General features: G+C 42.4%; 1 protein-coding gene across 2 annotated transcripts in view; it reads left to right on the top strand.

Annotated features, from left to right (window-relative positions):
- Positions 1 to 324: 324 nt before the first annotated feature.
- Positions 325 to 14,169, top strand: part of LOC121580968 (solute carrier family 12 member 7-like) — a 95,401-nt gene continuing 81,556 nt past the window's right edge. The window contains exon 1 of one of the 2 annotated variants that reach the window (XM_041896208.2): positions 325 to 930. In XM_041896208.2, coding sequence (XP_041752142.1) covers positions 813 to 930 — 118 coding nt within the window. In that variant the 5' untranslated portion in view covers positions 325 to 812. The remainder of the gene's footprint in view (positions 931 to 14,169) is intronic. The other variant, XM_041896209.2, reaches the window with a different exon arrangement.

The following is a 14,169-nucleotide window of genomic DNA, read 5'->3' on the forward strand; positions in this document are numbered from 1 at the left end:
TGAGCTGTTGGCTACAGCATGTGCCAAGGCCAGAGTAGACACCTTTGCTATTTAACGCAACAGTTTTTTGGGGGTGACAAAACTATCGTTAGAGTTGAAAATGCGATGGAAACACATTGCACTTTAGATTTTTATTCGGTACACTAAAACTTAAGGGAACAATTACATGTTGCGTATTCCACGTCATCACGCACTGAGTTTTATCGGCAACAAGTCCATTTGATGGAACAACAACACTGGTGGGAAAATGCGCATATTTTCTTTATGCGGATTTCAGAATATAAACATGAAAATCTGTCGCCAATTGGATAGAAAGCTAGCTACTGTAGTTGTTTGTTGTTGTTGTTGTTGATGTGACATCAATACGTGCAGCAGTTTTTTGTTATCGTCAATAGTTAAATGGAAACGGAAAGTAGCATGCAATTGTCACATCTATTTTCTATGCGAACGTTCTAAAAATCGACAAGTAAATGGAAACATAGAGATAGAATAAATACAGATAGAGGGCTCTTTTCCTTAAAGGAAGGGAAAGATTTTCAGGAGGAGGTGCCTGCTGTAACATTATGAGTATTGTCTGTCGTAAGTACTATAGCCTAGAGGGGGGAGAAATTGAGTGTAAAAGGATTTTTCCTGAGGGAGGAGTTGCAGAACACTCCTTATTTGGAGAGAACCTGGTCACATGGGGGCAGAATTTAAGCGATATTGCTGAGAGACGTAATAGGAAAGAGCACATCGAACTGTGCCTTGAGATGTAGAGCGGGACTAGAGAAGTTGACTTTCTCAGGCTAGAGCCAATGCAGTGAGGGGATAAAATGCCCACCAACTTCACTGTGGTGCCTGTGGAGGATGGCGGGTCCGGGAAGTCAACTCTCGAGCGTGTGTTTAGAGAGGAAGATGAGGAAGACATTTCTCCACGACGACCCTACTCAGGTGAGGGCACACTGTTGACTTACTGTTGACGTTTTCACGACCCGCTCAGGCAAGCAAAGCAGCAGAACATGTTCAGTTTACCTTGGCCCATGATTTACATAATTATGATATAGCTTTGTTTGTTAATTTTTCTCTGGTCTAAGGAGTTGTATACCTTTTAAGACAAATGAACTTTTTTCAACTCCTGAGATGAAAACAAAAACAAGCGAGGGCTTCCTGAGATCTTCCTTGCCTCCATTTCTCTCTTTCTCTCAACTCAATTTCAATCTCTCTCTCTCTTCTTCTCTGGGTTTTATGGCGAACTTCACTTAAAGGTGTATTGTCGTCACCAACTGAACGGGGATGCAAAAAATTTACAAGAGAAAAGTACATTTAATACGTGTAAGGGAAAATGTACATTAATAAAAAATATATACATTCCCACTTCTTCAGTAATTCGAAAACTCAAATACCCGGCTCTGGAGCCTGAGAGGGTGGGACGCATTGACAGTACTTCATGTACAGTTGAAGTCGGAAGTTTACATACACCTTAGCCAAATACATTTAAACTCAGTTTTTCACAATTCCTGACATTTCATCCTAGTAAAAAATACCAGGTCTTTGGTGAGTTAGGATCACCACTTTATTTTAAGAATGTGAAATGTCAGAATAATAGTAGAGAAAGTGATTTATTTCAGCTTTTATTTCTTTCATCACATTCCCAGTGGGTCAGAAGTTTACATACACTCAATTAGTTTTTGGAAGCATTGCCTTTAAATTGTTTAACTTGGGTCAAACGTTTCGGGTAGCCTTCCACAAGCTTCCCACAATAAGTTGGGTGAATTTTGGCCCATTCCTCCTGACAGAGCTGGTGTAACTGAGTCAGGTTTGTAGTCCTCCTTGCTCGCACACACTTGTTCAGTTCTGCCAACATATTTTCTATAGGCTTGAGGTCAGGGCTTTGTGATGGCTACTCCAATACCTTGACTTTGTTGTCCTTAAGCCATTTTGGCACAACTTTGGAAGTATGCTTGGGGTCATTGTCCATTTGGAAGACCCATTTGTGACCAAGCGAAATTGTCAGACTCCAGCCACCCAAGTCATAGACTGTTCTCTCTGCTACCACACGGCAAGCGGTACCAGAGTGCCAAGTCTGGGACCAAAAGGCTCTTTAATAGCTTCTACTCCCAAGCCATAAGACTACTGAACAGTTAATCAAATGGCTACCTGGACTATTCGCATTGACCCCCTTATTTTATTTTGTATTTATACGACTCTCTTGCACAAGGTTGATGTACACTCACTGGACTACCCACACACTCTCACTACACTGACACTACAACACACACACACACAAAACACACACGCACATGCATATTGTTGCCACACACACACATACAGTGAGGGGAAAAAAGTATTTGATCCCCTGCTGATTTTGTATGTTTTCCCACTGACAAAGACATGATCAGTCTATAATTTTAATGGTAGGTTTATTTGAACAGTGAGAGACCAGAATAACAACAACAAAAACCAGAAAAACGCATGTTAAAAATCTTATAAATTGATTTGCATTTTAATGAGGGAAATAAGTATTTGACCCCTCTGCAAAACATGACTTAGTACTTGGTGGCAAAACCCTTGTTGGCAATCACAGAGGTCAGACGTTTCTTGTAGTTGGCCACCAGGTTTGCACACATCTCAGGAGGGATTTTGTTCCACTCCTCTTTGCAGATCTTCTCCAAGTCATTAAGGTTTCGAGGCTGACGTTTGGCAACTCGAACCTTCAGCTCCCTGAGCCACTCCTTTGTTGCCTTGGCCGTGTGTTTTGGGTCATTGTCATGCTGGAATACCCATCCACGACCCATTTTCAATGCCCTGGCTGAGGGAAGGAGGTTTGACGGTACATGGCCCCGTCCATCGTCCCTTTGATGCGGTGAAGTTGTCCTTAGCAGAAAAACACCCCCAAAGCATAATGTTTCCACCTCCATGTTTGACGGTGGGGATGGTGTTCTTGGGGTCATAGGCAGCATTCCTCCTCCTCCAAACACGGCGAGTTGAGTTGATGCCAAAGAGCTCCATTTTGGTCTCATCTGACCACAACACTTTCACCCAGTTCTCCTCTGAATCATTCAGATGTTAATTGGCAAACTTCAGACGGGCCTGTATATGTGCTTTCTTGAGCGTAGTGTGTTACCAATTGTTTTCTTGGTGACTATGGTCCCAGCTGCCTTGAGATCATTGACAAGATCCTCTCGTGTAGTTCTGGGCTGATTCCTCACCGTTCTCATGATCATTGCAACTCCATGAGGTGAGATCTTGCATGGAGCCCCAGGCAGAGGGAGATTAACAGTTATTTTGTGTTTCTTCCATTTGCGAATAATCGCACCAACTGTTGTCACCTTCTCACCAAGCTGCTTGGCGATGGTCTTGTAGCCCATTCCAGCCTTGTGTAGATCTACAATCTTGTCCCTGACATCCTTGGAGAGCTCTGGTCTTGGCCATGGTGGAGAGTTTGGAATCTGATTGATTGCTTCTGTGGACAGGTGTCTTTTATACAGGTAACAAGCTGAGATTATGAGCACTCCCTTTAAGAGTGTGCTCCTAATCTCAGCTAGTTACCTGTATAAAAGACACCTGGGAGCCAGAAATCTTTCTGATTGAGAGGGGGTCAAATACTTATTTCCCTCATTAAAATGCAAATAAATTTATAAAATTTTTGACATGCGTTTTTCTGGATTTTGTTGTTGTTATTCTGTCTCTCACTGTTCAATAAACCTACCATTAAAATTATAGACTGATAATTTCTTTGTCAGTGGGCAAACGTACAAAATCAGCAGGGGATCAAATACCTTTTTCCCTCACTGTACATTCCTTCACATTCTTCACAAACGCTGCTGCTATCCTCTGTTTTATTATCTATGCATAGTCACTTTACCTCCATGCTTTATGGTGGGAAATACACATGCGGAGATCATCCGTTCACCCACACCGCGTCTCATAAAGACACGGCAATTGGAACCAGACTCCAGACCAAAGGACACATTTCCACCGGTCTAATGTCCATTGCTCATGTTTCTTTGCCCAAGCAGGTCTCTTCTTCTTATTGGTGTCCTATAGTAGTGGTTTCTTTGCAGCAATTCGACCATGAAGGCCAGATTCACACAGTCCCATCTGAACAGTTGATGTTGAGATGTGTCTGTTACTTGAACTCTGTGAAGCATTTATTTGGGCTGCAATTTCTGAGGCTGGTAACTCTAATGAACTTATCCTCTGCAGCAGAGGCAACTCTGGGTCTTCCATTCCTGTCGCGGTCCTCATGGGAGCCAGTTTCATCATAGCGCTTGATGGTTTTTGCGACTGCACTTGAAGAAACTGTATTGAGTTTCTCTTTGCTTATTTGAGCTGTTCTTGCCATAATATGGACTTGGTCTTTTACCAAATAGGGCTATCTTCTGTATACCTTATTACAACACAACTGATTGGCTCAAACTCCACAAATTAACTTTTAAGAAGGCACATCTGTTAATTGAAATGCATTCCAGGTGACTACCTCATGAAGCTGGTTGAGAGAATGCCAAGAGTGTGCTAAGCTGTCATTTAATATAATAATATGCCATTTAGCAGACGCTTTTATCCTAAGCGACTTACAGTCATGTGTGCATAAATTTTTTACATGTGGGTGGTCCCGGGGATCGAACCCACTACCCTGGTGTTACAAGCGCCATGCTCTACCAATTGAGCTTGTCATCAAGGCAAAGGGTGGCTATTTGAAGAATCTCAAATATAAAATATATTTTGATTTGTTTAACACTTTTTTGGTTACTACATGACTTCCATGAATTACCCTAATCTAAATGTGTTTCTGTCATTTTGAGCACCATGGGTCGACACCCTAATCAGGTTACGCACCCAGTAGGTACATTTCTCAAATGTCCGGTAAAAAATGCTGCTGTCTCGTGCCACATTTTCCTGATGGGAAAAACCCTGATGTGCAGGTAGCCTACAGGTGACTTTTGAAGTAGCCTAATCCGTTTAAAATATTGTGACTGGTTGTGTTTATGCCCAACATAAAAGGTAATTTAACTTTTCAAATGTATTACAAATATTTAGGCTATATTTAAGTGTTACAGTGCGTTCACCCTATACAGCCGCATCCCACGGTGAAACATTGGAAGCCATTCACTTTCAATGGAAGGAAAGCGAGAGAAGCGGAGTGGGCTGCGGGACCGTTGAGCGACGCGAGCATGGGTGAGGGAGCTGAATAGGCCGTGACTAAAGTTGTGGAAAACTGAACTTTATGCAAATCCTCCGCGATATCTTGATGCGAGTGACCAATCGATGCTCACCATAGCTTCCAACCCCTACTGGATTGGCTGACAATGACTGTTGATATGTAGCACTATCTAGCTTGCTTGTTAGCACCCACATGAGGGTGAGGCTAGGTGAGTGCCGCTTGTATAGTGTAAACACTATGTCATGCCCAATTTCCACATAACACAATAATTTGGATAACCCCGGTAGCTCCACCCTCATGTGGGTGCTAGCAAGCAGGCTAGGTAGTGCTAGGTATCAACAGCCAATCCAGTAGGGTCTGGAAGCTATAGTGCGCTTCGATTTAACCCTTTAGACCCCAGTAGAACTTCTAGAATGCTGCTGTAGATTACTTAGAATTTTCAAGATAAAGCTCATTTTCTCACACATTTCAAACAAACAGACATAGCTCAAAAACAAAGAACAAATAACAATTACAAGTTAACTTAGTTTTAAAGAGCACAACCTTTTAATATTACTCCACATTCATGTCAATTGGAATAACAGTAATTTTGTCTTCCATTGTGTAGACACTATCAAAAAACTAACACTGAACACAACAAAAAACCCTAGATAATTTCAATTGTATTACATTTGACTAAATTACTCACTCAAAATGTACCAAGTATAATATATTATACTTATAAATATGATTTACATATAAATATTAAAACAATTATCCGAAATGTGACCAGAGGACAATATTCAGAAAGTATTTCACAACCCACACAAAGTAGGCTATTTGATTGACGACGATTCTTACTTCTGTAACAAATGTAAAAATGCAAACAAGTATTCAGAGACTATTTCAAAATGTCGATAATCTCTCTCAATAAGATGTAGTACAGACCAGGCCTGACACAAAATGTAGAAATAGTAGCCTACTTTGACACCATTTCAGTGAATGCAACAAGTATTAGATAGAGAGAGGATACAAAACACATCTGCTTCACACTGTCACTTTAGTGTTTGCATTTAGCCTACAACATGTCATGGAACTTCTGGAAGCATGGCCCCATCCTGCAAAGTGGCACAGAACACGTAGAGCACCCAACGGAGGTTTCTACACATCTCCCACTCTTTGTCCTGCATCCACTCCGGATGCACACCACACACCCTCTCTTGTGCCCTTCAAACTTCACCTGCTTTAAAATTATGAGTTACAACCCGGACCACACGCCCCGGTTCCCCCTCTTCCTGCCACTGTAGCCATATCACAAAGTGAATGCAGAAGCTGCGTTTTGAATGCCTTCAGGGCCAGTGCCTGCGGTTTCTGGGAATGGGCCTTTGCAGGGTCCCCCACACAATGTACACATTTATGATGTCAAAGTTGAGCACCCCCCCCTCCCCAAAAACACATACTTCCACCATTTTCTGCCTGTGTGTCCAACATTGTAATAGCTCCTCAGTTGGTCAAGATGGTCAACCCAGCCCAGTTTTCTTCTTGTAATCCATTACAAGCTCTGGAACAGATATGTTCCTACCACTTTTAAAAGCAACTCCAAAGCCACTGTCACTTTAGGCCTAGGCTGTGTGTCCCCCTTCTTTCTCCTCTCCATGTTCCTCTTCCTCTCCATGTTCCTCTCCCTCCACTCTTCCCACTCTCCACTTCCTCTCTACTCTCCCTCGTCTTCACTCTCCTCTTCTCCTCTCGCTCCACTCCTCGAGCCGCGCTCCACATCTCTATCCCTCCAATCATCTCTAACTCCTCTTCCTCCCTGCCTTTTGCTGCTTTTCCCTGACTCTCCACATCACTTCCCTCACTTTCACTGACCTAGAGGAACAGAGTGAGTGAGATAGGAGCAGCAAATAGGATACAATTGTGGTTAGGAAGATAATCACTCTCCCTCTCTTCCTTCCTCTTCTTTCTTTTTCTCAACCATACACATACTCTCTTCCTAGTAAGGGGTTTCCATAATAAATTATGTGATACAGTTACACGCCTCCCATTCCCCTCTCTCGCTCTCAATTTAATTTAAGGTGGTTTATTAGCATGGGAAGCATGTGTTTACATTCCCAAAGCAAGTGAAATAGATAATAAACAAAAGTGTCTCTCTCTCTCCTCCAATCAACTCTTGCTTTCTTGCCTGACAGACTAACTACAGAGTTCGCTAATGTTAGCTGATTAGTTACTAAGCTGGGACAGTTTCCAAATGAATTGCATCGGTAGAAACAGGACAAAACAAGCAACTTGTTAGCTGGCTATGTAAACAAATATCCAACTAATCATATGAGCTCCACTGCGCGGGCACCTACCCTAACACAACATCTAAGCTGTCAAATAATAGGAAAACAAGGCAATGTATAGCCTATGAATAACAGCACCAAGCAAACGTGACAAACCATAACCTAAACCCAACAGATTAACACGAATGACTCTAGCCTTCAGTTCAGTGGCTAGTTAGCTGGTTGTCTGTATGGCTAGCTAGTGAAAGTGACAACTGAGGTTGACGCTTCGTGAGCGCAGCCCAAATTTACCGCTACACACAACTTTTCTTGCCTGACAGACTAGCTAGCTAGCTAGCTATAGCAAACAGCTTTGGCCGTTTCCATATGAATTACATCGGTAGAAACAAGACAAAACAACCAACTACACTGAACAAAAATATAAATGCTAAATGTAAAGTGTTGGTCCCATGTTTCATGAGGTGAAATAAAAGATCCCAGAAATGTTCCATATGCACAGAAAGCTTATCTCTCTCAAATGTTGTGCACACATTTGTTTACATCCCTGTTAGTGAGCATTTCTCCTTTCCCAAGATAATCCATCCACCTGACAGGTGTGGCATATCAAGAAGCTGATTAAACAGCATGATCATTACAGAGGTGCACCTTGTGCTTGGGACAATAAAAGGCCACTCTAAAATGTGCAGATGTCTCAAGTTGAGGTAGCGTGCAATTGGCATGCAGGCTGCAGGAATGTCCACCAGAGCTGTTGCCAGACAATTGAATGTTCATTTCCCTACCATATGTCGTTTTAGAGAATTTGGCAGTATGCCTAACAGGCCTCACAACTGAAGACCATGTGTAGGGCGTTTGCTGATGTCAACGTTGAGAACGGAGTGCCCCATTGTGGCGGTCGGGTTATGGTATCGATGGCAATTTGAATGCACAGAGATACCGTGACGAGATCCTGAGGCCCATTGTCGTGCCATTCATCCGCTGCCATCACCACATGTTTCAGCATGATAATGCACAGCCCCAAGTCGCAAGGATCTGTACACAATTCCTGGAATCTGAAAATGTCCCAGTTCTTCCATGGCCTGCATACTCCCCAGACATGTCACACGTAAGCATTTTTGGGATGCTCTGGATCGATTTGTACGACAGCGTGTTCCAGTTCCTGCCAACATCCAGCAACTTTGCACAGCCATTTCAAGAGTGGGACAACATTCCACAGGCCACAATCAACAGCCTGATCAACTGTATGCGAAGGAGATGTCGTGCTGCATGAGGCAAATGGTGGTTAAACCAGATACTGACTGGTTTTCTGATCCACGCCCCTACCTTTAAAAAAAAAGGTATATGACCAACAGATGCACTGATTTCCTTATGAACTGTAACTCAGTAAAATCTTTGAAATTGTGGCATGTTGTGTTTTTTAAATATTTTTGTTCAGTATAGTTAGCTGACTATATACAGCTAAACACTGCAACTATTTCCATGAGACCAAGAGCGATCATTCGAGCTCCACCACTGATGTGCTCGCCAGTACCAACCAAGTTATCATGACAGGACTAATCTGAGAGCGATTTCCCCAAATTTCAAATGATCAAACATCAAAAACACCAAACATACATCTGCTGTTTTACTTATTTCACTCACCTCAACATCATCGCTTTTCAAAGTGCAAGGACATGTCCGAATCCGTATCGCCAACCAACATACAGTGGGGAAAAAAAGTATTTAGTCAGCCACCAATTGTGCAAGTTCTCCCACTTAAAAAGATGAGAGAGGCCTGTAATTTTCATCATAGGTACACGTCAACTATGACAGACAAATTGAGAACATTTTTTCCAGAAAATCACATTGTAGGATTTTTTATGAATTTATTTGCAAATTATGGTGGAAAATAAGTATTTGGTCACCTACAAACAAGCAAGATTTCTGGCTCTCACAGACCTGTAACTTCTTCTTTAAGAGGCTCCTCTGTCCTCCACTCGTTACCTGTATTAATGGCACCTGTTTGAACTTGTTATCAGTATAAAATACACCTGTCCACAACCTCAAACAGTCACACTCCAAACTCCACTATGGCCAAGACCAAAGAGCTGTCAAAGGACACCAGAAACAAAATTGTAGACCTGCACCAGGCTGGGAAGACTGAATCTGCAATAGGTAAGCAGCTTGGTTTGTAGAAATCAACTGTGGGAGCAATTATTAGGAAATGGAAGACATACAAGACCACTGATAATCTCCCTCGATCTGGGGCTCCACGCAAGATCTCACCCCGTGGGGTCAAAATGATCACAAGAACGGTGAGCAAAAATCCCAGAACCACACGGGGGGACCTAGTGAATGACCTGCAGAGAGCTGGGACCAAAGTAACAAAGCCTACCATCAGTAACACACTACGCCGCCAGGGACTCAAATCCTGCAGTGCCAGACATGTCCCCTTGATTAAGCCAGTACATGTCCAGGCCCGTCTGAAGTTTGCTAGAGTGCATTTGGATGATCCAGAAGAGGATTGGGAGAATGTCATATGGTCAGATGAAACCAAAATATAAGTTTTTGGTAAAAACTCAACCTGTCGTGTTTGAAGGACAAAGAATGCTGAGTTGCATCCAAAGAACACCATACCTACTGTGAAGCATGGGGGTGGAAACATCATGCTTTGGGGCTGTTTTTCTGCAAAGGGACCAGGACGACTGATCCGTGTAAAGGAAAGAATGAATGGGGCCATGTATCGTGAGATTTTGAGTGAAAACCTCCTTCCATCAGCAAGGGCATTGAAGATTAAACGTGGCTGGGTCTTTCAGCATGACAATGATCCCAAACACACTGCCCGGGCAAAGGAGTGGCTTCGTAAGAAGCATTTCAAGGTCCTGGAGTGGCCTAGCCAGTCTCCAGATCTATGGAGGGAGTTGAAAGTCTGTGTTGCCCAGCGACAGCCCCAAAACATCACTGCTCTAGAGGAGATCTGCATGGAGGAATTGGCCAAAATACCAGCAACAGTGTGTGAAAACCTTGTGAAGACTTACAGAAAACGTTTGACCTGTGTCATTGCCAACAAAGGGTATATAACAAAGTATTGAGAAACTTTTGTTATTGACCAAATACTTATTTTCCACCATAATTTGCATATAAATTCATTAAAAATCCTACAATGTGATTTTCTGGATTTTTTTCTCTCATTTTGTCTGTCATAGTTGACGTGTACCTATGATGAAAATTACAGGCCTCTCTCATCTTTTTAAGTGGGAGAACTTGCACAATTGGTGGCTGACTAAATACTTTTTTCCCCCACTGTAGATACAGCTTATTTTACAGTGAAAAGTCGTGTCCACTTCGGCGCTGTCATTTTGACCCCCGCCCACACCCTGTTTCCGGTTTCTGGTTGATGACAACAGCCACGCGAATACGACAACAAGTTGTTAGCAAGTTAATTTTGCGATATTTACACATTATTGTTAGAAAAACAAGGCCGTTCACAGCCAAGATAGTAATTTAAAGAAAGGCCGTCGACGGCCGCTATGGGTTCTAAAGAGTTATGTTAAAGTTTTGTCACATGCACAAGTACAGTGAAATGCTTAACTCTACCCAACAGTACAGTAAAAATATACTAAATATACACTACCATTCAAAAGTTTGGGGTCACTTAGAAATGTCCTTGTTTTCCATGAAAACATGCATGAAATGAGTTTGAATAGGAAATACAGTGGGGAAAAAAAGTATTTAGTCAACCACCAATTGTGCAAGTTCTCATAGGTACACGTCAACTATGACAGACAAAATGAGAGAAAAAAATCCAGAAAATCACATTGTAGGATTTTTAATGAATTTATATGCAAATTATGGTGGAAAATAAGTATTTGGTCAATAACAAAAGTTTCTCAATACTTTGTTATATACCCTTTGTTGGCAATGACACAGGTCAAACGTTTTCTGTAAGTCTTCACAAGGTTTTCACACACTGTTGCTGGTATTTTGGCCCATTCCTCCATGCAGATCTCCTCTAGAGCGGTGATGTTTTGGGGCTGTCGCTGGGCAACACAGACTTTCAACTCCCTCCAAAGATTTTCTATGGGGTTGAGATCTGGAGACTGGCTAGGCCACTCCAGGACCTTGAAATGCTTCTTACGAAGCCACTCCTTCGTTGCCCGGGCGGTGTGTTTGGGATCATTGTCATGCTGAAAGACCCAGCCACGTTTCATCTTCAATGCCCTTGCTGATGGAAGGAGGTTTTCACTCAATCTCACGATACATGGCCCCATTCATTCTTTCCTTTACACGGATCAGTCGTCCTGGTCCCTTTGCAGAAAAACAGCCCCAAAGCATGATGTTTCCACCCCCATGCTTCACAGTAGGTATGGTGTTCTTTGGATGCAACTCAGCATTCTTTGTCCTCCAAACACGACGGAGTTGAGTTTTTACCAAAAAGTTCTATTTTGGTTTCATCTGACCATATGACATTCTCCCAATCCTCTTCTGGATCATCCAAATGCAGTCTAGCAAACTTCAGACGGGCCTGGACATGTACTGGCTTAAGCAGGGGATCACGTCTGGCACTGCAGGATTTGAGTCCCTGGCGGCGTAGTGTGTTACTGATGGTAGGCTTTGTTACTTTGGTCCCAGCTCTCTGCAGGTCATTCACTAGGTCCCCCCGTGTGGTTCTGGGATTTTTGCTCACCGTTCTTGTGATCATTTTGACCCCACGGGGTGAGATCTTGCGTGGAGCCCCAGATCGAGGGAGATTATCAGTGATCTTGTATGTCTTCCATTTCCTAATAATTGCTCCCACAGTTGATTTCTTCAAACCAAGCTGCTTACCTATTGCAGATTCAGTCTTCCCAGCCTGGTGCAGGTCTACAATTTTGTTTCTGGTGTCCTTTGACAGCTCTTTGGTCTTGGCCATAGTGGAGTTTGGAGTGTGACTGTTTGAGGTTGTGGACAGGTGTCTTTTATACTGATAACAAGTTCAAACAGGTGCCATTAATACAGGTAACGAGTGGAGGACAGAGGAGCCTCTTAAAGAAGTTGTTACAGGTCTGTGAGAGCCAGAAATCTTGCTTGTTTGTAGGTGACCAAATACTTATTTTCCACCATAATTTGCAAATAAATTCATTAAAAATCCTCCAATGTGATTTTCTGGATTTATTTTATCTCAATTTGTCTGTCATAGTTGACGTGCACCTATGATGAAAATTACAGGCCTCTCTCATCTTTTTAAGTGGGAGAACTTGCATAATTGGTGGCTGACTAAATACTTTTCCCCCCCACTGTATAGTAAAATGCATAGGAAATGTAGTCATTGACAAGGTTAGAAATAATGATTTTTAATTGAAATAATAGTTGTGTCCTTCAAATTTTGCTTTCGTCAAAGAATCCCCCATTTGCAGCAATTACAGCCTTGCAGACCTTTTGGCATTCTAGTTGTCAATTTGTTGAGGTAATCTGAAGAGATTTCACCCCATGCCTCCTGAAGCACCTCCCACAAGTTGGATTGGCTTGATGGGCACTTCTTACGTACCATACGGTCAAGATGCGCCCACAACAGCTCAATAGGGTTGAGATCCGGTGACTGTGCTGGCCACTCCATTATAGACAGAATACCAGCTGACTGCTTCTTCCCTAAATAGTTATTGCATAGTTTGTCCTGTTGTAGGAGGAAATTGGCTCCAATCAAGCGCAGTCCACAGTGTATGGCATGGCTTTGCAAAATGGAGTGATAGCCTTCCTTCTTCAAGGTCCCTTTTACCCTGTACAAATCTCCTACTTTACCACCACCAAAGCACCCCCAGACCATCACATTGCCTCCACCATGCTTGACAGATGGCATCAAGCACTCCTCCAGCCATCTTTTCATTTGGTCTACATCTCACAAATGTTCTTCTTTGTGATCCGAACACCTCAAACTTTGATTTGTCTATCCATAACACTTTTTTTCCAATCTTCCTCTGTTCAGTGTCTGTGTTCTTTTGCCCATCTTAATCTTTTCTTTTTATTGGCCAGTCTGAGAGATGGATTTTTCTTTGCAACTCTGCCTAGAAGGTCAGCATTCCGGAGTCGCCTCTTCACTGTTGACGTTGAGACTGGTGGTTTGCGGGTACTATTTAATGAAGCTGCCAGTTGAGGACCTGTGAGGCGTCTGTTTCTCAAACTAGACACCCTAATGTATTTGTCCTCTTGCTTAGTTGTGCACCGGGGCCTCCCACTCTTTCTATTCTGGTTAGAGACAGTTTGCGCTGTTCTTTGAAGGGAGTAGTACACAGCGTTGTACGAGATCTTCAGTTTCTTGGCTATTTCTCTCATTGGAATAGCCTTCTTTTCTCAGAACAAGAATAGACTGAAGAGTTTCGGAAGAAAGTTATTTGTTTCTGGCCATTTTGTAATCGAATCCACAATTGCTGACGCTCCAGATACTCAACTAGTCTCAAGAAGGCCAGTTTTATTGCTTCTTTAATCAGCACAACAGTTTTCAGCTGTGCTAATATAATTGCAAAAGGGTTTTCTAATGATCAATTAGCCTTTTAACACAACGTGCCATTGGAACACAGGACTGATGGATGCTGATGATGGGCCTCTGTACGCCTATGTAGATATTCCATAAAAAATCAGCCGTTTCCAGCTACAATAGCCATTTACAACATTAACAATGTCTACACTGTATTTCTGATCAATTTGATGTTATTTTAATGGACAAAAAAATTGCTTTTCTTTCAAAAGCAAGGACATTTCTAAGTGACCCCAAACTTTTGAATTGTAGTGTATATAATAAAGAAAACACAA

Source organism: Coregonus clupeaformis, chromosome 14 (assembly GCF_020615455.1).
Source record: "Coregonus clupeaformis isolate EN_2021a chromosome 14, ASM2061545v1, whole genome shotgun sequence".
NCBI classification, from domain to species: Eukaryota; Metazoa; Chordata; class Actinopteri; order Salmoniformes; family Salmonidae; genus Coregonus; species Coregonus clupeaformis.